At 38.5% G+C, this 26,026-nt stretch overlaps 1 protein-coding gene across 3 annotated transcripts in view; it reads left to right on the top strand.

Moving 5' to 3' along the window:
- The window catches only part of LYN (LYN proto-oncogene, Src family tyrosine kinase), a 50,841-nt gene extending 27,879 nt beyond the window's left edge, over positions 1 to 22,962 (top strand). For all 3 annotated transcript variants that reach the window (XM_075213537.1, XM_075213534.1, XM_075213535.1), the window contains exons 3-13: positions 5,947 to 5,995; positions 7,166 to 7,274; positions 8,254 to 8,352; positions 8,436 to 8,539; positions 9,937 to 10,086; positions 11,334 to 11,486; positions 13,116 to 13,298; positions 13,672 to 13,748; positions 18,190 to 18,343; positions 19,090 to 19,221; positions 20,444 to 22,962. In XM_075213537.1, the coding sequence (XP_075069638.1) occupies positions 5,947 to 5,995; positions 7,166 to 7,274; positions 8,254 to 8,352; positions 8,436 to 8,539; positions 9,937 to 10,086; positions 11,334 to 11,486; positions 13,116 to 13,298; positions 13,672 to 13,748; positions 18,190 to 18,343; positions 19,090 to 19,221; positions 20,444 to 20,646 (1,413 nt within the window). In that variant the 3' untranslated portion in view covers positions 20,647 to 22,962. The remainder of the gene's footprint in view (positions 1 to 5,946; positions 5,996 to 7,165; positions 7,275 to 8,253; positions 8,353 to 8,435; positions 8,540 to 9,936; positions 10,087 to 11,333; positions 11,487 to 13,115; positions 13,299 to 13,671; positions 13,749 to 18,189; positions 18,344 to 19,089; positions 19,222 to 20,443) is intronic.
- The last annotated feature ends 3,064 nt before the right edge of the window (positions 22,963 to 26,026 follow it).

Consider the following 26,026-nt stretch of genomic DNA (forward strand, 5'->3'; position numbering starts at 1 on the left):
CGAACAGCGCTGAAAGTGAAAACATATAGCCAGGAACCTGCTAACTCTAATATTAATACCATATTACTTAACACAAATAGTGCAAAACATAGCAGCAGAAGTAACATAGAGCACAATACAATCACATGTAACAACCCCAGCATAGACCAATGCTCACCCAACTAGGGACACTATGTCAGGTACAGCTACAGATCACCCCTTCTAGCCCAAAGTTCAGTATGAGTCTAGGTGGAGATATGATGCTGGGAAAGAACTGTAAGTTATGTTATTCATCAGTTCTCATATAATGGAGTTGGGGTTCATGATGAAGCAGTGCTCCCATAATACTAATGGTCACTCTGTATTCCATCCCTTGACAGGAGAGAACATTGATATACACTAAATATATTATATCTGCATATGTAACACAAATCAGGCAACCTCTGTAGAACAGAAAGCTGTTGTATGAAGGAATCTAATCATGTCCTAATCAGGTCCTGGCTCTTAGGGTGAGACTGGTTGGGACTTATGTGGCCATAATGTGCTATTAATGGAAAAAGATGTTAGGATGTTTCATCCCGCTCCAGACCCTGATAACAGATAAATAATAAGCAGTTTTAACAAGTATTGTACATAAAGGGTGAGTTTATTGGGACTGGATCCTGGGCAGGCGGGACCACTGCTGTCGTTTCAGCCCTAACAATCTGTGGCCTTTTCTATTTTAAAAAAGTAATACCCCTGCAGAAATATTTTTAGCACACGTATTTCAGATTCCAACGCAAAAGAGGAACATTTTCTTGTCTTATAGAGGAAGTGTACTTGTATTTCATTTGCTTTGCAGTAATTAATTATGCAAATACTTACTGTATTTGAGACTTGCATTTTTTTCCCACTAGTGAACTGCCGATCAGTACCAGAGCCGCTTAATTGATGAGCTCTGTAAAAGTTAGGGGACTCGCTCACACTCACCATTTTCTTGCCCTCAAGTTCCAGTCACTTTAAGTGACGACATATCACAGAATGATTCCTCAAATTTCTGTTCTTGACTTACTCCGTCATCCTTTAAGCTTCAATTCACGATTTATTTCCAGATATTGAAATCGTCTTCCTTTGCGCAACATTTCAGTACTTCATGCTAAAAATGTTTGGTTTTTCACTGGTGCACATCAGACCCCTGATCTTTCTGGTGCGCAGCCTGGAGGGTTTCCTATGTAAACAATTGAGTGCATGGTTTATACATAGTTAAGTTTTAAAAAGACACGGGTCCATAAAGTTCACCCCTTCTTAATAACTGATTGTGTTGATGCAGAGGAAGACAAAAGAATGCCCTCAGAGTGAGCGCTGACAACTCACGGGGTAAAACAAGTTCCTTCCAGACCCCCAAAAAAATGTAAATTTAGATAAATTCCCAGAATGTCTTCTACTAATTATGGCTACAGATATCATGTCTCGTAAGAAGTGCATCCAATCTATTTTTAAATTTTGCCCCAATAGAATTCCCTTTCCCTGTTGATCATGTTTCTTCCATTGACAATTGAAGACAACTTGTCATCTGTATGGTTCCTGAAATTACAAGTTTGTTGAACGAATCTTTGTTTTGACCTTCAATATGTTTATACATATCAATTTGGACACCTCCTAAAAAAAACCTTTTCTCCAAGTAAACTTCACACTATAATTATTTTATTGATGAGTTCTCCCCATGTTGTTCTTATAATGAGGTGCCCACAACTGTGTCCCTTAAGATGTGATCTAACTAGTGATTTATACAATACTATGTGTATACATTCCTCTTTTTATGCATCCCAGGATTGTATTCACCTTGTATTGTTCTCACCTTGCCTGCTCCTTCTCTCAGTTATGTCAACTAGCAATTCTAAGACCTTCCCTTGACCATTTTCTCTAGTTGTATTAGATTAGCATAGATGTTATCCCGGCCTAGGTGCATACCTCTACATTACACTTCATCTGCTCTTTCATGGCACAGTTTTTCATTTTGTCTAAATCTATATGGTTGTCCTGCTTTGTTCTTATAACCCTTTATAGCTTAGTGTCCTCAGCCGCTATAAACACCTTACATGATCCTAGGCCATCTAGCATAGTAATTAATTGAAATTAAAGGACACCGTACTGATCCCAGAGGTAATCACTAGTAACTGTAGCCCAGTCTCAATATCTTCCATTTATCCTATCAACTAGTTCTCCACCCGGGCACATATTTTTTTCTCATTAACCCAATTCTGTCCTCTCATCTTACCATATGGAATGGTATTCAATGATTTAGCAAAGTCTTAATCGAGCACTTCACTTGCACTACCAAGATCTTCCAAGTTATCCCCTCATAAAAACGAATCATATTTATTGACAGGGCTCAACCTCCATGAAACTATGTAGACACTGGGGATCATTGTGAAGCACAAAACAACAAAAGCAACTATGGACTGGTTGCGTGCCTCAGTTGGTGCATAGATTTATTAAGATAGCCTTGAGCAGGAGTTCGCACAGACAAAGGGGAGGAGTTGCGTAGTGTAGCATAGAGTAGGCACGCCAATGAGGAACGTTTATTGGAGCAGGGCATAGATGAGATTTCATTTTTTTGTGAAGCGAGCCTTTTGTAATGAGATAAGGTGGTGGAGAGGAGACATTATGCGTGGAGGGGTACACAGAAATTTCCACTTAAAAAGAGCAGGCGGTCTACAGATCTTGTCCTATAATTTTAATGGGACCTGTTTTAATCATCCAACGAACATGTGCATCTATAGTCGGCAATCTAATAAGCCATTAATGAGGCTAAACCGAACAATATTTTGGGTGTAAAACAGAAAGAGGATCTATTTGAGGGAAGGAAGTGTAATACAAATTTGTATATTTATTGGAGAGGAAAACCCCTGAAGGCGTTACCTAATTGAGGCAAGTTGTGTCCTAGAGTAAAGAAAAGTGTCACAGTTTGAGAAGTACTGCTTTAGAGAATTGTTTCCTACCTCTTAGGCACATATTTAATATACATAAATTATTTACCTTCTAAATGTTTAAAAAGTACCCCCCCCCCCCCCCACCTGAATGATATGTATATCAGTTTATTATTTAGCAATATATTAATTTATTATTCAATAATGAATACAGGTACCATAGGTTATGAAACCATGCTTCAAACATAATGAAAACCTGTTGCATACGCTGTATGTTTTGTTTTAGTACGAGACAAAGTAAGCTGGTTTCTACATACTTGTCAGAGCTGGATGTCTGTTTTCACATAAAGCTGGACCTATGTCCATCTCACACAGCTGAGCTTGACCTGAATTCACACAAGCACGAGGTTCTCCATAAAGGAGGTGACAACATGAGTGTAGAGGAGACACATTCCCTGGTTCATTATGATGGTTATCATTATTATGTATTTAAATGTAACAAAGCCATATTCTGCTGAAGTGTAGTAAACAATTGTTACATTAAACTTAAAAAAACAAACTATGTTCATCATTGTATGAAACAAGCGATAGAGAGAGCTTACTGACCAGTAGACACACCTAGCATTGTTCCAGTTTGTGCTAGTAACTCTGTGCCTGGAGCCTTCAAATGTGATAAATAAATCTGCATTTCACAACAGAAGTTCCAAAGCTAAACAAGTGAATGTAGAAAGTGCAGAAACTTTACCCCTAGGAGTGGGTGGTGGAAAAGTCTTTATAGAAGGCTGCTATAAGATTGGTGGCCGAAAATGCCTCGATTTATAGTAGCCACACACCCACCCACACTTTCCCCACAATCGCTACAATTATTATTCTACTACCTTTATGTATCAAGTGTTCCTCACACCTCATAGATTGTAAGCTCATCTGGTCAGGCCATCTTTACATTTGCTTCTTGTCATTGTACATAATTTGTTTGCATCACGATCCCCTCAATGTGCCGTAATACATCATATGTCGGTGGTTTTAAATAAAAGATAATCATAGTTTTAATTCTTAGGGGGGAATTCAATTATCAGCGGCTGCGCATCTTTTCCGGTACCACAACATTGCGGTTTTCTCCTCGCACCCCATTGGGGAGTGAAGAGAAGTCGGAGATGTTGCGGTAACGTGATGTGCCTTTGTGACTGTTCCAGAGGCACTCCGCGCATAATTTAATCCCCCCCCCTTCCCTCTTAGTTTGACAGTGTTGAGGTTTTGAGGTCACAAGTAAACGCTGTGTTGGCTGTACAATACAAACTTTTCTGATCACAGGATGCTTAACCTTTACTAACCAGACTCACATGTACACTAAACTTACTCATTTTACATGGTTACTTTGGGGGCATGTTTCATTTGCTTTAGTGGACCTTAGAATTGGATTAATTACTTGATGTGAATCGGGCATAGATCTCTTGGATCTGGGTTTCGGCAGACGTGGTTATAATTCCAAATTTGGCGGTACCAGGCATTATGTGTGTAAAGTTTTATTGTGTTGTCTATTAAATTAGAAATGTAAACATGTGATTCTATGCACGGATTAGTGTCTTATTGTGTCCATTATTTATTTATTTAGTGAAAGCACAAAGTTGACCAAGTAGCCATAGTGAAAACCACTCAGCTTTGTGTTGAAGAGGCTGATGTAATTTCCAAGCATTCTGAGGGTTCAGTCAATCAGAACGCCATACTGAACAGTGTGGGAACCCACAATAGTATGTGTGAAAGAGCAAACTGACTGTTTCTACTGTGGATGATTGCCCTTTATAAAAACATGCTGCCAGATTGTTCAAAGGCATACAGCATGTACCCTGACCATCTTGTCTTTAAGAGTTCCCTGGCTGTACTTTAAAGATAACGTCACCTGAAACTATAATTGTAGTTTTGGGTGACATTTGATAACAAAAAAACAAATGCTTACATTCCACACTGTTTGTCAAATGCTCTTGGGTCCGACTGGGTCTTTTGGACCCACAGTACACTACACTCCTCCCACTCAGACTGTGTCTATGGCCCCCCCACATGGATAGGAAGATTATGTAGGAGGGGCAGGGGCCGTGGTAGATGCTGGAACAGAGCAAGGAAGGTAAATAGTTTTTTGAGCTTCACCCAAAACAATTTTCTTATTCAATATCATTTACGTTCCCTTTACTAAATAGCAAACGAAAAGGACATTTAAAAACAGACTGGTATGATAAACCGGTCCCTTCACTTCTATTCTAAATGTACTAGCATACTCTAAATCCCATGTCTGTACTTTGACAAATCTATTGATCCCTATTTATGTAATAGTTTCTTTTCATATTTTGCGTTTGTTACAAGATGATAGGTATTTGATCTGTATTATGTAGGTGCATATTAAAATTATTAATTTCCTATTCTAACTGTTCCCTGATGACGAGAACAGTGTAGTGTCAAAAGCCTAAAATGTTTATCTCCCAGTTAGGGCATAAATGGCATAATTTTAAGTATTTTGCTGTTGGTTTCGATTAAACTCTCTCTATCATGTTAGCTGGTTAGACCATCATAGCCATCCCTAGAGAGTTATATCTGTGTATACCTTGTTCGAGAATCATTGCTCTGTTGGTTTCTTACTAAGAGCTGCATGTTACACAAGAAACATGGATAGTAATTGTGTAAAAAAAAAAAAACACCAAAGCATTGCGGTTCCTGCTTAATATTTTATTGTAGGAAACCTGATATAGTAATAATTACTTAGTGATAAATATTTGTTTAATAGTGATATTATATGTAATGGACTTATATCATTGTAGTCTGTAGGTGTGCTAGCTTTGTTGCTCTCAGCCCTGGCTCATTTACTAGCTACATGTCTTTTACACTGAATATTCCGGATTCTATCACAGAGTAGAATTAAGTGACAATGTCCCTATGTAGTTTATCAGCTACTAAGATAAAGTATGTTACTCAAGGCATGTGCACCCATTCTAATTGTCTCCATTTCTATTTATCACAAGCTATGTCCTTGTTCCTCACATCACACTCATCATGTATAATTTTCTTTTAGACACACAGTACAGGAAGTCTTCTACCTGGACAAAGGTTGCAGCAAGCAGGTATGTTCATTTTATGTTGGCTTGAAATATAATAACGGGTAGTAGGTAAGAAAAAAATGGGAACACCAATAAAAAGTTACTTAACCGGGTGTTGGGCAACCAAATGCAGCCAGTAAGACCTGTGTGTGTCCGGCATGGCCTGTATGTGAGTCATGTACCACCATTCTTTCACAACAAAGTCACTGAACTAAAGCCTTGTTGAAAATGCTGTCTCTGGTGTTGTTACATAATATCACATAAGTGCTCTATTAGGTTCAGGTCTACTGACTGAAAAGGCCATAACTTGTGGATAACTCAGAGACATGCTTATAAAACCATTGAATGGCCACTTGTTCTCTGAGGAAGGGGGCATTGTCATCCTGGATATTGTGGACCCTAACTCCCTAGGGAGTCCAGCCCTGTGTGGTTGGCATCATGGCAGGGGAACGCCTTCCCGTGCTATAGTGCCTCCAGTCCCGATTGGCTGAGCCTAGAGCTAGTTGAAGGAGAATCGGGCGGGGGGGGGGGGGGGATGCTGTTTTCTTCCGATCAGCACTAGGCTGTCAATACTACGGTTAATATGAATGTGGTGGGGGCACGTTTTTTTTTACATTTATTTATTTTTTAAGACCGTTTACTGTTAGCAACTGGACCCACTGGCATTGCCAATTTAATGTCTGCGTTTTCACTGTCGGTAATCACAATGTCTGTATTTTATCTTTGTCGCAAAAGTGAGATACCGGCATTTAGCCTGTCTGTATTTTTATGTTGCCAAGATAAGTGTCTGTATTTCTTCCGTCGGAAATATGACGATCACCACTTATGCTCACTTTTGCTTTTTGCTAATTATGTTTTTACCTCTTGAGCTCCATGCTGACATCACCTTAGACATTGTTCATTAGCAAGTTGAGCGGTCTTGGTCACCTAACCACCTACCAAATGCGCCCCAACAATTGCAGACATGCTAGGCATGATTATTGGCAACCAGGGCACTCCAGCTTATTTATACATGACCTTGACCACGTTGGGATGTGATTTGCTTAAGCAATGCACGAGCTTCACTTGTGTAGAAATCCTTGCTTTCAGTATTCCTTGCTACCCTCAGTCATTTCCATTTTTTTTCCCACAATCTGTAGTTCCATGTATTTAGTTTCTATATGTTACAGCACTTTCTTGTTTTGAATTTGTTAGCAGAAGCAGAGGAGACTGGGAATATTGTACTAGCTTTGTATCCGTACCAAGGGATCCACCAAGATGACTTATCCTTCAAGAAAGGAGAAAAGTTGAAAGTTCTTGAAGAGTAAGTGCTGTGCATGATTGGTGTCTTTTTCTTGTGTATTTGTTGGTTTGAACAAGTTGTCCTGGACATTGCAGGAACTATAGCAAATGTTCAAACCAACATTAGTTTTGCTGAGTTAAGTTTATTAGCAATTTCATGTATTTTAGGAAGGACACGATTGGTGATTTTGTTTTACAATAGACCTTTTGTGTTTTAAAGGGTTACTGACTCTATTATATCATTCTCTGTTACATTTAACTGAGGGAATTATATTTTCAGCGGTTTCCAACTCTGCTGTGTTGTGCCATAGCATCTGACACATGGGACAAGATCATCATCAGCTATTTATATAGAGCCACAAATTCCGCAGCGCTGTACAGAGAACTCGTTCACATCAGTCCCTGCACAATGGAGCTTACAGTCTAAATTCTCTAACATACACAGATAGAGAGAGACTAAGTTCAATTTTGATAGCAGCCAATTAACCTACCAGTATGTTTTTGGAGTGTGGGAGAAAATCGGAGCACCCGCAAAAATCCCACACAAACATGGGGAGAACATACAAACTCCACACAGATAAGGCCATGTTCGAGAGTTGAACTCATGACCCCAGTGCTGTGAGGCAGAAGTGCTAACCACTAAGCCACCGTGCTGCAGTGAACCGTCTCTTATATCTGCCTCCCGCATTCCGGTCTCCCTTCATTCTGCGCTACGGATATCCTTGATAAACTGTTACTACAGAAATGCTAACCACTATGCCACCGTGCTGCCCCTAAGATGTGTTTTTTTCATGGCACATGAGTATTAAATGTTGGGAAAAAAAAATAAAACCAATGCACTTCAGTATATGCAGATACAGAAGCTCCTGCGGTGGGACCAGATGTAAATGGCTGGACCAGAGCCTGTGTGCGATAGAACATTTGTATGTTACAGACTGATGTGTTTATTATAAAGTAACCTTACCATTCAGTGACAACATTAAAATGACTCTTGTCTGCAGGCATGGAGAATGGTGGAAAGCAAAGTCCTTGGCAACCAAGAAGGAAGGATTCATTCCAAGCAACTACGTGGCCAAAGTTAACACGTTAGAGACAGAAGAGTAAGTTTTGGGGTTTTATTTAGGTGTTTTCCAGTACTGACAATCTTTAGATACTTATGGTCATTCTGCCATTTATTTCTCAGATGGTTTTTCAAGGACATTACAAGAAAAGATGCAGAGAGACAGTTGTTGGCTCCGGGAAATAATGCTGGAGCTTTCCTGATCAGGGAGAGCGAAACTCTGAAAGGTTGGTATTTTACTTACATATTTCTCGTTGGCACCTAACAAGTCAAATGATTTCCCATATGTGCTTATTTTTAGTATTCATGCGTAATCAACCATATGCCAACCAAGAATGGTAAATGCTAATAAATAAAGGTTATGTCTGCTACATTGTGTATGCCATGCTTGCATCTTCTATATGGAAAATAAAGCTTTTACCTTTAACTGGTACACATACATGCCATATTTGTGGGAGTGATCTTGCGTCTGAAGAAAATTTTGCATAGACCATATTGCATCACCAACATTTTTAGGGAATAAAGTTTTCCACACGCATGCCAACACTGACACATGGGGTCCAGCACATGTGGCCAAGTTAGACAAGCTATTTATACTGTGCCACATCATGATACAAGGATACATGGGTAGACAAGGTTGCAGAAGACATGACGTGGCATTTTGGCTGTTGGCTGAATATCTGAATCACTTCCGGTTTACTAATTACTTCTAGTACTGTGTGTTAGAATGGTCCGTCGATTAGGGCACAGACCGTCCCACTACATTTTCTAAATGCCTATTCAATATTATGATGTGCCACGCTATTATTGGGCCACACATGCTGCGGTATCTGGAAAATTGTCTGATCTTTCTGGTGTAGCCAGATTAAGAAATGTATATGGAAACAAGTTCTGGTTGTTTCTAAAATGTAACGTGGAATCCCAAATTTCTTGCATTCTGATGGAGTATGAACAGTTTTAGTGTGTCTGCATGTATTTAACTATTTTTTTGTCTATCCTTCTTTATATTCTTAACTGTACTTTGTGTCACTATTATCATGTATAAATTAATGTGCCACTAATTTACCTGGTAACCTTAATTCTGAAAGGTTATGAAAGACAGTTTTGTGAAAGGAGTTACCAACCATGCAATACTCCTCTACAAATTACATTCATAAGTCATTACTGTATTCTTTATGGACACATACAAAGCTTATATACTAGTTCATGGATTACTTGGATGTCTCTTGTTTCTTTAGGCTGCTATGATGTAGCGAGCAGAGAGACTTTGGAATGCCCTTCTGAGCTCTATTTTCACTGTGAAATCCTCCCCCCTCCTTCTCCCCTCTTTGTCATCCCATGACATGTAAAGAGTACATGTAAACATGTAAAGAGCCTGTGCCTGTGTAGCAACCTAACTGTGTCTGGCAGCTATACTTGTGTTCGCTCCAGAGAGGTTTTGAAAAGGTATATGTAAATAATTTGCAGGAGTATAGCTACAAAAATGGCAGGCATACTTAAAAGGTACTTAACTTGCTATGTAAAGGGAAAAAAACGATGCTTTATGTATTATACAACTTGTGAACCACAACTGTTCTTGTAACTCCCTTTTAACCTCTCCTTTTTCTTATTTCCCCTTTACCAGGCAGCTATTCATTGTCCATAAGAGATTATGACCCCAAGACCGGTGATGTCATCAAGCACTACAAAATCAGGACTCTTGATAATGGCGGTTTTTACATCTCTCCTAGAATTACTTTCTCATGCATCAATGAAATGATCCAACATTACCAGAGTGAGTCTTTCTTGTTCTCATTTTATATAAAAAAAATTTGCGAGCTGAGAATTTTTATGCCTGGGTGTATCTCTGTCTTATAAAAACATTTATTGTGTTTATACAATATTAATTTAAAACAGTATTGTTATGTTTGCATTGCTTGTGCTCTTTTACAGTAATTGTAGAAGATGCGTTCTTTTATATTTTTTTGCTAGTGGGAAGTTGGATAGATTGACGTAGAATTTCATTTATTTTTTTCTCAATGGAGCAAAATAGCTGTCAATCTCTGCAATGCCATTGCTCATGCCTCATTTCATATGTACATAAACATAAGAATGGCTAAATGATCTCTCATTTAATGACTCATAGATTCTAATGAAATCAATTTAAACAAGAAACTGCTTAGTCCCTGCTCCCTGTTTCTAATTACTTTAGATGTGGTTATAGCTATGCTTCAGCAGACGTTCCAGACACTTATGAACTGCCCCGTCCTGGTAATGTCCTTAGCCATACTTGCCGTAATTCATTTGGGCTCCAAAGAACCCATAGTGGTACGTTTGAAAGTGTCAAACGTTTTGCGAGATTATGAGAAATTCCTCTGTCCATTAATGTGCACAGGGAACAGTGACACGTAATGTAGATTTGTCTCACTTATACACTCACATGTTACCTGTCTGTAACTATTTCTTGGTGGTTTGGTTATAATCATTATTATTTTTATAACAGCTTTTTTCTCTGGGCCAACTGTAATTTTCACTGCTGTTTCTATTTGGTGCTAAATCAAAATAGTAAATATTTGCATTTTTTATAGATTTATTATTTTTCTGGTTGTGGAAAACTGTATTCTATTCAAATAATTATGGTACATAGGTTCCTCGTGTTTAATGGGATTGTAATTCATAAACTACTGACCTTTTAAACACTGTTGTAACAGGCTTACCTGGCTCATAGCCTTGAATTAATGTATTTATAAATCTTATATGTAAATACAGTGTGTTTGTTTTTATTAGTACATTACAGTAAAAGTCTACTTACACCCTTTACCTTCATAGTTGCAAAGTCTTTTATGTCCTATGGAGTTAATTTTCTGTAAGGTAACCATTGTTACCAGTCTAGTCTGTGGTGACTAGAGTAACCCCCCACAACACATTCTCTTCTCAATTATATTATTACTACTGTCAATACTACATGCAATTTTGGCTTGTTAAAATAGTGCATTGAGGTGTTGTTCTTACTAAGTATTATTTTTTGTTTGTTTGTTTTAGAACAACCAGATGGTCTATGTAGGAAACTGGATAAGCCCTGTTATAGTCCAAAACCACAAAAACCGTGGGACAAGGATGCTTGGGAAATTCCAAGAGAGTCTATCAAACTAGTGAAGAAACTTGGAGCTGGTCAGTTTGGTGAAGTTTGGATGGGTGAGTATGTGAGACTGTGCTGTACATACTTGCTCCAATTGTTAAACTAAGTCTAAAGTTGGCAAAACACAGGTAGATCCAGATGTTTATCCATATAGGTGACCAAACTGGGCTGAGCACTGATCGATTGAATTACATGTGCCCTAGTCGCTGAAGCCTGTCTACTGAGGCCAGTAACTGATTGGATGTTCAGGCAGCCCTGAGTGACATCTGCTCATTCTTATTATAAGCATGGTGGGTTGTGTTGATGTTACAAAGCAGTGATTGTCTTTAGGCAATAGCCAGGTTCGATATACAATGTATCTGATTACAAATGTATGCTGTATGACATGTTTGCAGATGATTATTGTATAAACAAGGTTGCAACCTATTGAAACGTATCAACATTTGTGATATCTGCCACTGAGCAATAAAAGATTTAACATTTATAAGAATATTTATTCCATGATTGCGCCAAGGGGACACTGCTCCACTTTAACATTTATCTAAGGGCTGGGACTTCCCTTATCATCCAGTCCCCCAGGCAGCACACACATCTACTTGTAAAGGAGCGCTCACCAACCCATCTTGTGCAAAGTATAAAAGACCTGCCTAATAATAAATTAAATAACTGCTACAAAATATAAGTTAAATATAAAACACGATACTAATGTTACTTAAACTGCTTAATTTGTATAGCGAAACTAGGGGTCACGTTTACTTTGGTTGTTTTGTATCTAAATCATTTTTTTTAAAAATCGGGTGGTCATTTAGAAATGAAATTTATGCAGATAAAAAGGTATTTTCAATAGCTTCTAAAACATTACTTTGGAATGTAAAAAGTCAGCGAGTCCTAAACATTTGCAGCACAGGAAATGACACAGACAGTTTTTCTGCAATAGCGTGAAGCCCAAGTTTCAAGATGTTTCCTCTTGTTGTCATTCTGAAGCTTGACGTTCGCTATGAGAGATTGCTCTGTCTATTAATGTGCACAGGGAGCAGTGACAGGTACATGTAGATTTGCCTCACATACCCACTCACATGTTACCTGTCAATCTCTATTTGGTTATAAGTACTATGTTGCCATGGAAACACACATTCATAGGGTTGCAGTGTATGTTTGTGAATATACAAGTATGTTAAAAAGTGTTAAGAAGTCAGCGAATATAGTTTTACAGTAATTATAGAGAAGTTTGGTTTATTTCAACCATATAAAGAAGTGGAAGTTGCTCAATCAATTTATAGGCTATAGAAGGTGCTTGAAAGGGTGTGGTTATCCTGAAAGGAACAAACACACAGAGAGATCCCCCAGCACACTGCTGTAGCCAGCAACAGATCTGACATTTCTACTGTAGATAAAAATGCAAAAGTCTTAGTTGCACACATTTGTAAATGTATGTTAAAGCCACCCGCCTTTCTACGGCGCTTTTGCTAATAGGGTGGTCCTAACTCTAAACAATGAGAGTCCCATATATTTGGGCCAGATCTGTTGCTGGCTATAGCAGTGTGCTGGGGGATCTCTCTGTGTGTTTATTTCAACCATCTCAGAATGTTTACACCTTTCAAGATTATTTGCTTACAATAATAATGATGTTTTAATATCTTTGGATTCATTTATGAGACGAGTCCTCTTCTGAACCTCTATTTTAGGTTTCTATAATAATAACACAAAGGTAGCGGTGAAAACGCTGAAGCCAGGGTCCATGTCTGCGGAAGCTTTTATGGAGGAAGCAAACCTGATGAAGACCCTTCAGCATGATAAACTAGTGAGGCTTTATGCTGTGGTCACCAAGGAGGACCCAATTTACATTATTACTGAATTTATGGCAAAGGGTAAGTCTACTGTTCAGAATTCGGTGCATGTATTCCTATAACTATAAGTCCCAAGTGTCCTTAGTCAATGTATATGTGGTTACCCTTGACATGTCCCAAAGCATTGGGTTAGCAAAGGGTTGAAAATATTGTAGAGCTAATAATAAACTACACGTTTACTGTAGATAAGAAACACAAAACATTCTGCAGACAGAGGTCTATAATACCAGACTGTGCTCACAAGACTTCTTTATTCATGTTATCTGTTGTTGGATAGTCTAATGTGAGAACCCCAGCTCCTTATATACATTTCGCTCACAATATTAAAACTATTTTATAAATTGTCTTCTTAAATGTATAAAGATTTATATGTATCTTTTTCTTCTGCTGGTAGGAAGTCTACTAGATTTTATGAAGAGTGATGAAGGTCCTAAAGTAATTCTTCCTAAACTGATTGACTTCTCTGCTCAGGTAAAACCTTTCATCATCATCATCATAATCATTTATTTTTATAGCGCCACTAATTCCGCAGTGCTGTACAGAGAGCTCGCTAACATCAGTCCCTGCCCCATTGGGGCTTACAGTCTAAATTCCCTGACACACAGACACACAGACACACAGACACACTAGGGTCAATTTGAAAGCAGCCAATTAACCTACCAGTATGTTTTTGGAGTGTGGGAGGAAACCGGAGCACCCAGAGGAAATCCACGCAAACACGGGGAGAACATACAAACTCCATGACCCCAGTGCTGTAAGGCAGAAATGCTAACCACTACGCCACCGTGCTCCCCCTTTAGCTTCATGTAATAATTAATTATTTCTGTTGTTACGTTTGGTGGGAATGGCCTCCTGACCACAAAGGGATTTATGTTTCTTTACTTCTGGCACCAAGGAAGGTCATAATAACTTGAGCTGGTTACACACTTCAGGTTTTCCACCCGATTATCATGCCAATCACACTATAAATGATTGTTAGTTCTGATATTGCATTAGTACGTACGCTCCCACAATCATGTTTTATCCTATCAAAACATACCGTATCAAAGCACATTGTATCATTTTTTTAACCGGACTAAGGGGGGTATTCAATTGTCCGCGGGTTCGAGCGCGGAAAAACTATTACCATTAATACGGTAATCTCTCGCTGGATTTCAGCTCGCAGCTCCTTGGATTACTGTAATAACGGTAATCCTGCGCGGACCGCGGGATTTTCGGCAATTCCGCGGACAATTGAATATGCCCCTAAAAGTCTCTATAAATGATGGAACAATGTCGGGGAGATTGTGAAGTGTGTCTGCACTCACCACCAGCAGTGTAGGCAGATCTCCATAGAGTTTACATAGTCAGCAGATGGTTATGACAGATGAAGAGCACAGATCTGAAGGTATATTGTGTAACATCGTATAATTGTGTACACATGAATCGATATGCTGATCGGGACTTTCAGTTGTTGGTAAAATCGTTAAAGATATCGCATGGGGAGATATTTTCTGTAGTGTGTACCCAGTTTAACAGTATGAAACTAATGACTACAGAGACAAGTCATATGTAGTCGTGCAGATGCCAATAGCCCACACTTTGTAAATTGATCAATTTACTTGACAGGGCTTATAAAACTATATCAATTAAAGGGACTCTAAGCAGGTATTTTTTACTTTCCTTGTGTATTTGTGTTATGCAAATATGAAGGGATCAATATCTAAAAATATTATTGTTACCTAAAGTCTATGATGGTGCTAGTAAGTCTGCTTGCAGAGCCCACATTCAGTACAGTTGCCAGTGTTTAGCTTCCCTTTCCTATAATTCTGTTATCTTCCCCCAAAGCTCTCCTGCTAATCTTATGGAGAGGGGCAATTCTCTTACAATACCATAACTCCAGCTGTCCTGAATACAGCTGGATGGTTTCAGTTTGTGGACCCACAGGTGGGTGGGTATTCATTATGGTAAAGTGTCTGGGGTATGTGTGCTGTCAGGATATGACCGATACAACACCCTGAATTTGCTCATAGCCTGCCCAGAGGCATAACATAAACTATGTGCAGCCCAAACATTTAATTGTTCTAGGCACAGTTAAAAAAAAACAAAAAACATTTTTAATGTTACATTGCCTTTAACAAAAAAGGTTCTTGTGCAGACAAAATAAAATGTATTAGACTGCCAGATACATTACCCATTGTTTGCAGTACAGAAAACTGTTTACAGTAAAAACAACACATACGGTATATCTGTTTTGAGAAGTGACCATAGTCCAATTGTATCTCTGAGAATGCAAATGTGAGTTTTCATTTTTGGCAGTGAGTTGTCATTTTGCACATACCTAGGTTGCAACTTAAAAGCCGCTGCTGTCTTCTACAGACTAAAAAACCGAATTCACTGTCCTGTTATAACCCCTCATGAAGATAGATTCTCTTTTTATGTAAAGGAGAATACACATGGACAATGGGTGCACTGTTATATCACTTTCTGTAAACCAGGAAGTAGAGATGGACATGCAAATTCAAACATGCAATGGCTATCCGAACTGGATGACTAATAATGAGAGAGAGGTTTCTAGCGTTATCAACAGTTACTGTAGGGAAATGAAGAGGAAAACAGACTCTGTCCTTACTTTATGAGAATAATCTGGGATATGTGTCTGGTAAAGATTATTTTATTATACAGGTTACATATTGATTGTGAACTTCCATCTCCTGTTTTCTGTGACGTGCCTTAAGCTGCTCAGTTAGAAGTGTTATCAGTATACTACACCATGTGATACATACAGCATATTCAATATAAATGTGTACTTGTAGCATCAAACAGTTAAATACCTATGTGTGCACTGAGAACAGACACAAGGTCTACTGTGAGTGTATATATAATTTGCTCAGCACACATTATTGCATGCAAGATAATATATATATATAAATATATATATATATATATATATATATATATATGTGAAAATAAATAATATCTTGCATGCAATAATGTGTGCTGAGCAAATTATATATACACTCACAGTAGACCTTGTGTGTATGTATGTGTATATAAAATATATATATATACATTTTTTTTTTTTTTTTTTTAATCAACTGAAAGAGTATTATGAGACATCTGTGGCAGATCACATATACAATTAACTGCTATCTATTATCTATTCTGTTATTTGTAGCATACAAAACTTTTAATACAGTTGTGTGATGGAGTTTATGATCTAGTATGCTAGAAACATGCAGCTTTGTGACTACACACTGTGCGCTCCGATCATACAGGCCGATTACCATATAACTAGACCTGTAAGGTATATGGGCACATGGTTGTCTAGCAAAGTGACCTTTTTGCGCAGTACATCTGTCAGGTCTGACCTGCCCCTTATTTCCACAATGATTTCCATTTCTGCCAGGATGGGGCTATAGTAGTCAGTTTTGTCAAAGATTACCAAATCTGCATAATCATTAAAGTTACATGGAAATACAAAGCACATCTTGCTGGACTCCAGTAGCATATTACACCCAAGGACAACATATTGATTTTGTGTCTATCTGATTTGTCAGAACCTTTAACCAGATAAGTGTATTTTGCAGATAACTATGTAATTTTGAGTCTAAAGTCTGCATTCATTTAACAGTGGGCCTTTATAGCTCTATTAGCTGGTGGGTTAACACATTGTTCAGGACAGAGCTAATCAGAATGGGAGGTTCTATATTTTGTACAACATCTGTATTACATTTTTATTTTTGCCGTTATTTGACAATAGCTTTAATTAGTGAATGGATTGATTCCAAACAGGAGGCTGCTAAGTGAACAACTAGTGAACAACAGCAGTTTTGGTACCTGACAGTGAGTTTCTCAGGGTAATGCCATCAACTTTATCAGCTAAAGTAATAGTGTTACAGTTTTTAGCAATACTTCCTCTTTACTGTGCTACAACAGCGGCTGGGACACTGGTGTGTTTATTGCTATTTCTAAAACTGTAACAAGAAAAAGGAACTGAGACGATGGAAAGAATATGAACAGCAAATTGCAACAGAACTTAGAGAGAGGAAGTGACAGACATATTAGGCAAAATCTGCAAAAACTAAATGTAATATAGTGTCCTATACGTAACAGATGAATCTGCTGCTCGCAGGGTATGCAGAGTGACGTTACCCTGCCATCATTAAAAGTGTGACGTAAACGTTACATTGATACTGTGATTCTGTAACTATAAATGTTTGCTAGTTCACTGTTGCACAATGTAAACCTGGCTCCATTTTGGTCAGCCATATAGGTGGCAAAATTGGACTAAGTCCAGTCCTTCTCCCTGACTGCTGAGTGAGGCGTACGGGCAGTTTAAGATGCTACAAAGTGGCATTGTTTCATATTTACTACATATGAGATAAGCACTTTAGCTGTTTTAGATTGTAATGAGAATTTAAACACTTACCGGTAAGTGTACATAAAATGAATGCTCGCTCCAGTTCTGTGGCAAGGTTCCTAGTACCAGTAAGGTACGTGTTTATTTTTAAGTGGAAACTTGTTTTACCAGCTCAGCCATTGCACAGTAAAAACATGAACTTGACTGTGGTGGCTCAGGTTTCTGTGTTTCTGCATTCTGCTCGGAGCATAACATACAGTTGTGGGAGAACTAAGAAATCTTAGTACAGAATAGAAGTTGTGCATTGTAAAGCAGCAGACCAAATATTCATACCTTCCAACATTTGCAATGTGAAAATCATAATTAGGCCACATAACTGTTACACCCTAACCACGTCCACAGCAGGACAGACCATGCCCATCTCAAGAAAGACCACTTCCTCTTTCCAGTAGATTATACACTAGTGAGCTCAGAAAGTTGGACTGTTTTGTAAAAAAAAAATAGGTCTATGGTCAGCTATGTATAGTCATTTAAATATATTTATAGTTAATCAACTAACCTCTATTGCAGATTGCAGAAGGTATGGCCTACATAGAAAGAAAGAACTATATCCACCGGGATCTTAGGGCCGCCAACGTGCTCGTCTCTGAGTCTCTAATGTGTAAAATAGCAGATTTTGGTCTGGCTCGAGTCATTGAAGATAATGAATACACAGCAAGAGAAGGTAATGGTTTTGCCTGTTGTTATGCTTGGAAACCTGATTATAGCATAACATTATCAGTCTTATTGAGAAGTCTATATCGTTTGTATAGATTAGACGGCTGCAGTTAAAGAAAAAATATAAAAATACCAGTTTCCTGCACCAGAGAAACCCAAATATTAACAGCCAACAACATGTATGACATTACAGTGACTGTCACCTATGTGCAGTGGAGGCAGACATTTTGTCAGCCATCTGAACCTTTATCAATTCAGTGACTGGTGCAGTTAGTGCACTTACAGTATTCTCATATTGTTCAGACCACAAGTGGCTGCTTTCACTGTGTTTAGGTCATATGTGCTCAGTGGTCCTAGTACACTGGAGGAATGCAGACAAATGTTGGTAGTAAGTATACAGTTATGTTGCATGTCATGTATTTTGAAAATGAGAAAAGAAGTGAAAATGACACATCATGCGGTACGTGTCCTGTACATATAAACATTGTGTTCATGTCAGTATATATTGTGTAAATAAGCCCAGTATCCTGTAATTACAGCATACTTCTATACAGACCACCACATAAGATACTCTAATGACACTGACCTATAGTGACCATGTGTGTGTGATAGTAGGGTACTGAGTATGTAATGGTAGATAGCGCTATGCTTGCACTGTACCATTAGACTTGCACAATAAGACTGTCTGTTATGGAAACTATATTATGTTAGTGGAAGATCAAGTTATTCCAATGGCATCTTTCTGTTTTTTAGGTGCAAAATTCCCCATCAAATGGACAGCTCCAGAAGCGATTAACTTTGGATCATTTACAATAAAATCAGATGTGTGGTCCTTCGGCATTCTCCTATATGAAATAATTACATATGGAAAGATCCCATATCCAGGTATATATGAAAACATGCACAAAGCTTGTGCTGCTATTGTACTAAAGGAACGTCATTATGCTGAGCGCAGACTGGCAAAGCTCTTTCATTTAGAGGGTGAGGTGTCCTAGGCAACCGTAAACCAGCTTCTTCCGTGTTACTGGAAATTTTGACATAATAGTAACTATGCCTGTCCTAGCGACCACAATCTCCATAACGGCCAGTGATTATTCTTCTGTCAACACCTTTCTGTACTCTGTTGTGGCTTGTACAGAACAAATGTAATACACACTGCTTATGTAAACACAGATAAAATTACATTAACATCTTATAAAAGTTATCTTTGATTCTTTAATATCCTGCTTGGGGCATATAAACTAGCAAAAGTGCCCTGGACATTGCCCAATGTGAATTTATCATTTAAATGTGTACACAAAATTCTGGCACAGAATGTTGTCTAAAGCTGAGCATTCATCCACTTGGCCCCAGCACAGAGAGACAGGATCGATGTCCAATTTGGGCACAAAGTTAGATGGTCAAATGGGACGAGATCCAGCTAGATCCGTTCTGGGGTATGTTAGTGTGGTTGGAAGATGCCGCACACAAATATTAAATTCTTTTACTGCACGAGTTCCCACGCCAGCCGTGAGGAGACATTTCTTTTCTGATGGGCGGACAGATGAGGTGCTCGCCATCACAAAGTTTTACTTACCCAGTTTTCTGGAATCTCTCTTTCTTTCTTTTATCTTTTAAGTATTTAAAGAATAAAATAAGTTAAGTTTAAGCTATTAGTTTAATATGCAAAATGGCTGCTTCCAGTGTGCTGAGGTTACAAAGGGGTAGATTTAGCAAACTGGAAAAGTGGAGACGTTGCCCATAGCACCTGATCAGATTCTAGCTATCATTTTCTATAATGTGCTAGATAAATGATGGCTATTATAGGCAACACCTCCACTTTTCCTGTTTTAGATGGTTTGATAAATCTACTCCAGATACACTTAAAGGTGTGACTGGTCTGTACTTCTTTATTCACTTGCAACTACATTGATACCCTGTGCCCACAAAATGGCTGCCTCTCCTGTGTGTAGGTGACCGGTGCCTCTGCTATTAAACTCGCTACAAAACCCAAACCCTGAAAAAACATTTTAAATAGCACCTGAGGAGAGAGCTGACAGAAACTCTAAGAGATTAGATAATCTCACCAGACAGTATTATTTTTAATGTTTTTCTTTTGCCCTTTTAGGGATGAGCAACGCAGACGTCATGTCCGCTCTCCAGCGCGGTTATCGGATGCCACGCATGGAGAACTGTCCTGAAGAGCTGTACGATATCATGAAACAGTGCTGGAAGGAGAAAGCTGAAGAGAGGCCCACATTTGATTACTTACAGAGTGTGTTGGATGACTTCTACACTGCTACAGAAGTACAATATCAACAACAGCCATAGTTCACGGACAAGTACCCATAACTATTGTACCATAAAACTGACTGAACAGGTTATTCTAGTTCTCCTTTGTTCTAGCTCAGGCACCTGGAGTATCTGCAAATACTGAATAACCACGTCCAGTACTGTACTTTCTAACCATGGCTATCTGATTTCTGTGGCTGCAGAACATATGTGGAGTACGTTTTACATGCTGTCGTTTGCCTCAGACTCCTGCAAGCTATGAAACATTGTGTACATAAAGGACTGGAATCTGTTTTGTATATCTGAGTATTTAAAGGGTGAAATGAGTAAAGCTGGTTAAAGTGTACTTGTCACCTACAGGGTGAGGAATCCATTTAATTGGCCCATCCACTGTTTATGACTAGTCTATGGCGAGTTTAGCATGCAAAATGCGGCCCCCCGTGTGTGGCGGTGACAGGTGAGAATTGCCTAAACTAACATCAGACCCTGGCACATTGTGGTTTCATAAATGTAACCAGATGAACATGATTAATATATCTGTGATTGAATTGTTCCCTTTCTGCAAAATCATCATTCTACAATTGAAAAAGGTAGCATAGAATATAAAGACACACACACATTTGATCTATACACTATATAGAGTTCATTTCATGTTTCATGCACAGCATAAAATAAGACATCTGCAAGGCCACTAGGTGGATGTGTTACCATATGACATTTATAATACAAATGAATTTAGAGATTCAAAAAATATACATGTAATATTCTCAGGGATTTTCATTACATATACAATAACCAGCCATTTTAAGACGTTGGCTTCTCGCAGTTTAAATGGCAGATTTAACAGTAATTGAGACATATTGCATACACATTAAAACCGTACCGTATAGTCTTTTAGTTCTGTTTTATTTGCAATATTTATAATACACAGGTAATAAAATGTGCCATTCCGGATATGTGACCAAAAATTAGGGCAGGATTATGCTACTGATTGCTGCAACTTTTTAAGCTTTTACTGATTGCACTTTTGCTGAAATGGGCTGATGTGCAAAGATGGGTAGAGTTGCTGTTTCCCCTTTTTCGGGCACCCCTATGCAAAGGGCCACTTGACCCAACCATGAACCTTAGAATTCCATTGGAACCAATATTTGATACATACAAAAGTTGTATATAATGTTACACTTATGTTTTTATATTAGAACACGGACCAATAAAAAAAGGCTCAAATAGTGTAAAATATGAAGGAGAGATTTCTCAAGTGAACACAATACTGCTTAATTTATCTGTTTGTCATTGAGTTATTTAATATTCGATGGAAAATAACCTGTCAATTAATGTTCTTTTGTGATATCTTCAATCTTCCTACTGAAGATTGTAGGAGTCAGCATTTTTTCTTATTGCTCCATTCATAATAGTAAAGGATTGGTGGGAGAGATGTTGCCATGTCTAATCTACAGTCTCTGAAAAATCAGTAGTATAGGGTTTAGGTCAACCCTGGTGTAACTTCAGTTCCTATTTCCCTGGACCATCATAAGAAGTCCATTCTACATCAGGTCAAATTTTAGCCCGTGAAAGGCAAGTTTTGACTCGCAGCCTATTTTAAAGGGGGGAAAAAAAGGTAGGTGACCCAGCCCAAGGTAGCCCACTATGGGACCGGCCCAGGGGGCAGATGCCACCCAGCCTCTGATATTCATGATAATATAAAAGTAGCTGGTGTAAATTGCCTCAGACACAGCCAATTCAGCTAATGTCATGCAAGTAGGTGGCTCAATTAAATCTGAAAGCGATGTGTACATGTGTGTCTCCACTCATAGAGAATTGGAGTATTGTAGATGCTTTAGTACAGTGGATAAAAACAAGGTATATGAAGATGGCAATCTGATGTTTACTTACAAACTAAGTTAAGGTTATAATGGGCGTGAGTTCCAATAAATTAAACAGGCATTAAAATGGGAATTGTAAGATAGTGATGTAATAAGTGGGCCGGGGGAACATGGGACATGTTTATGGTCAGTGTCCAAAGGGAGGTTTCTGTGGTATCTCACACAGTGAATGGAGAGCACACTTATACATGTAGGTAGGCACTGAGCACATAAGTGATAACTGTAAAATGTTCATCCATTTACAAGAATCAATACATTGTATATTACTTCTAACCAATAATTCACACAGTTAATTATATGATTGTGCAACTTTACTTTTTATTTGTTGTCTCCTTAATTAACCTTGTAATGTAAACCTATTTTAGTAAAAATATTTTTGTTACTGCTAAATATATTTTCCTTGTGTTTGTCTTTTTTTAAGGATTACTTTCAATGTTATAGTACATAAACATTTCTTTTAGACCAGTCTGAATGACAAGTGTGGATTATTCAGTGCACAATTACTTCAGATTGTCCAGTACAGAAATGTTGTCTATAATGTAAAGTCTGTATGAGGTGGGCTTATTGGGGCTTGTACACATGGGTATTGTCCTCCATTTAACAGAGTATTAGACTCACGTTGTTTGACGTTCTCAACGCTTCTGTGCAGCATATTGTACTATAAACTTAAAATGGAATGAATTTATCTTACTGATCATGAATGCATCTGAAGAGAAACACATCAAATTTGCCAAAAAGCTTGTGCATACAGCTCCATACAATTGCATTATTTTTTTGGACTATAAGCCTGAAAGCATATTTAATAGGCTTTAAGAATGTACATTAAATGCTTTAAAATGATGTCTGTGTGTACAAGGCCTCACATTCAAACTGTTCAGAAACAGGTGATAACATATGCTTCCTGGCTTAAGCAAAACACACAAAGTTTGCATTGCCAAGGTAAAATAAAAACAAAACTAAAATGTTCCAGAACATGTCATTAATCTGTGGACAGGAAACCAAAGAATGTCCATCCCTGTTCTCAAATGGACATAATACAGCTACTTAATCAAAACTCATCCTACATCGCCAACATGTGTTTAGTCATAGGATGGAGAGAGGAAAAACAATAACCCCAAACCTATTTGCTATGTTTTTTTTCCTTTGGTGCAAGCTCATTCAATAGGCAGCAGGAGTAAAGCTGGGTACACACTACAGGTTCGTCGCCAGATTATTGGGCCAATCACACAATAAACAACCATTCGGCCCGATATTGCATTACTGTGTATACAACGATGAATGATTAAAAATCAAATGATACAATGTACTTTGAAATGATAAACTGGACTTAATCTCTTTCACAACCAGCAGTGTAGGCAGACCTCTATGATCTGCCTACAGTGTGCAGAGTCACGATCTTTTCATCTGTCATAACCATCAGCTGTAGAGCACAGATCTGATGGTAAATCATGTAATGCAGGCCTGTCCAACCTGCGGCCCTCCAGGTGTTGTGGAGGGCCGCAGTTTGGACTACAAGCCCCAGCATGCTTTGCCAGTAACAACCAGTTGATAGCTGGAAGGGCATGCTGGGACTTGTAGTTTCACAACACCTGGTTGGCCGCAGGTTGGACAGGCCTAATGTAATACATCAATTGTGTGTGTACGCAGGAATCAGCATACTGATCGGGACTTTATCATTGGTGAAAACTTAATGAGAGCGCATCGGGAGAAATTTTCTGTAGTGTGTAAAGTTTAGTTTTCACTGTCATTCTTTATCTTGAAAATAGAGTATTGTTAAAATGATGCTTACAATATGGAACTCATACATTTGCATGGGATTATATTATATATGATGCGGTACAAAAAAAAGCATGTTTAATTAAAAAAAAAAAAATCTTAAATGAAAATCTGAGTGTGAATTTTAGTATAATAAAATGTACATTATAAAGTTGTTTGAGAGTTGTTTTTCCAAAGGGTTTAGCTCTCTTTTTACCCAAATATTCAATACAATGTAAGCATGCATTGTAAATGCCTAAACTAGCAACATGTAGGTAGATGTGCATCATGGATCTGGCACTTTGAGTGGCGGGGGGGCATAGTGGGCTACTGATTTTTTTTGCTTTAAAATGCACAGGTAAATTAAGCTGTTATGCTGTTTCAATCGTTAAAACTAGCGATGTGCACCGGCCACTTTTGGTGTCTCGTGTTTTGTGTTTTGGATTCGGATTTGCTTGAGGTTTTGGGTTTGGATTTGTTTCGCAAAACACCTGACGAAAGGTTTTGGTTCGGATTTAAGGTTTTGGATTTGGATTTATTGTGAAAAAAAACATAAGTGTTAAAAACAATTTTGGGTTTATTTTCACTCCTACGCTATTATTAACCTCAATAACAATCATTTCCACTAATTCCCAGTCTATTCTGCAGAATCAGTGAACTTTGTAATATTGCAGTACCAATGGACTTATACTGCAGGATTGTTTTTGGATTTTTTTTTTTAAAAAGTGCAGTGCTGTGCCGTGCCGTGCCCCCAGCACAGCACAAGATATAGCAGGACAGAGGACCACCTAACACACCCTCCCTCTACCCTGATCAATGCCTGAGTGAAGATGGCGGGTAATATATAGGATCAGAGTATCGCGAGATCCGACAGCGGGATTATGACTCAGAGCCTCGCTTTCAGTTTTGCAATTGGCGGGAATACTCTGATCCGGCTCGGATTGGCAACGTTCGGGTGGGCTCGGATTTCAGATATCCGAGCCCGCTCATCTCTAGTTAAAACAAGAGTTGGAAACTTGTTCTCAAGCTATCAAAGTAGTGTTAATGTTGGTGTGGCCTAAGTACTCCAGTGGGCCAGGAATGTTACTTTTCTAATTCAATATTATACTACTACAGGTGTTTATTACAATGATGGCAATCTTGATGTAATTCATTCTCGGAAATTGCAAGGTAAGACATTGTTTCTAAAAATAAACAATATGCACCTTTGTAAAAGAAACTCCCTACTCAACTGTTTATAAAACGACACAGTCAATACACTTAGTTTAAAAAGGTAGTTTTAAATGAGTCACCCTTTCATGAAAATCTCCTTTAGAAAGAAGCCTTCTTTGAGAGTTTGTAGTCAGACTACGGCTCAGTACACAGGAGTATTAATTCAGGCATCAGTTCTGTTGCAAAAAGAAAGCCGCCTAATTGATTCCCAAAGCAAACACTGGAGCAGAACAAAAAAACTTGCAAGCTGACTAACCAACAACAAGGGAAAGTAAAGCATATCTACTTCCCACACTTTGCTCTGCATGACTCGGTCCAACCCCTGTGCTGCAGGAAAGGTCTTGAAGCACACCCCCACCCTGATTCCAGTGCTGTAAGAAAGAATTGCATTGCAAAGTTACAGTGGCAGATGTAGTCCAACGACAAGTGTTTATGACAATTGTATGTTTTGGAGAGTCTATCAGATTGCGGACAGTGTCCCCTAGCCAGCCTGATTGTGGGGTGTCCCAGTTGTGGTCCTGTCCCTATCTGGAAGTCGGCTCCACCCAGAAGTAGTGACAAACACCTTG

Source organism: Mixophyes fleayi, chromosome 5 (genome assembly GCF_038048845.1).
Source record: "Mixophyes fleayi isolate aMixFle1 chromosome 5, aMixFle1.hap1, whole genome shotgun sequence".
NCBI classification, from domain to species: Eukaryota; Metazoa; Chordata; class Amphibia; order Anura; family Limnodynastidae; genus Mixophyes; species Mixophyes fleayi.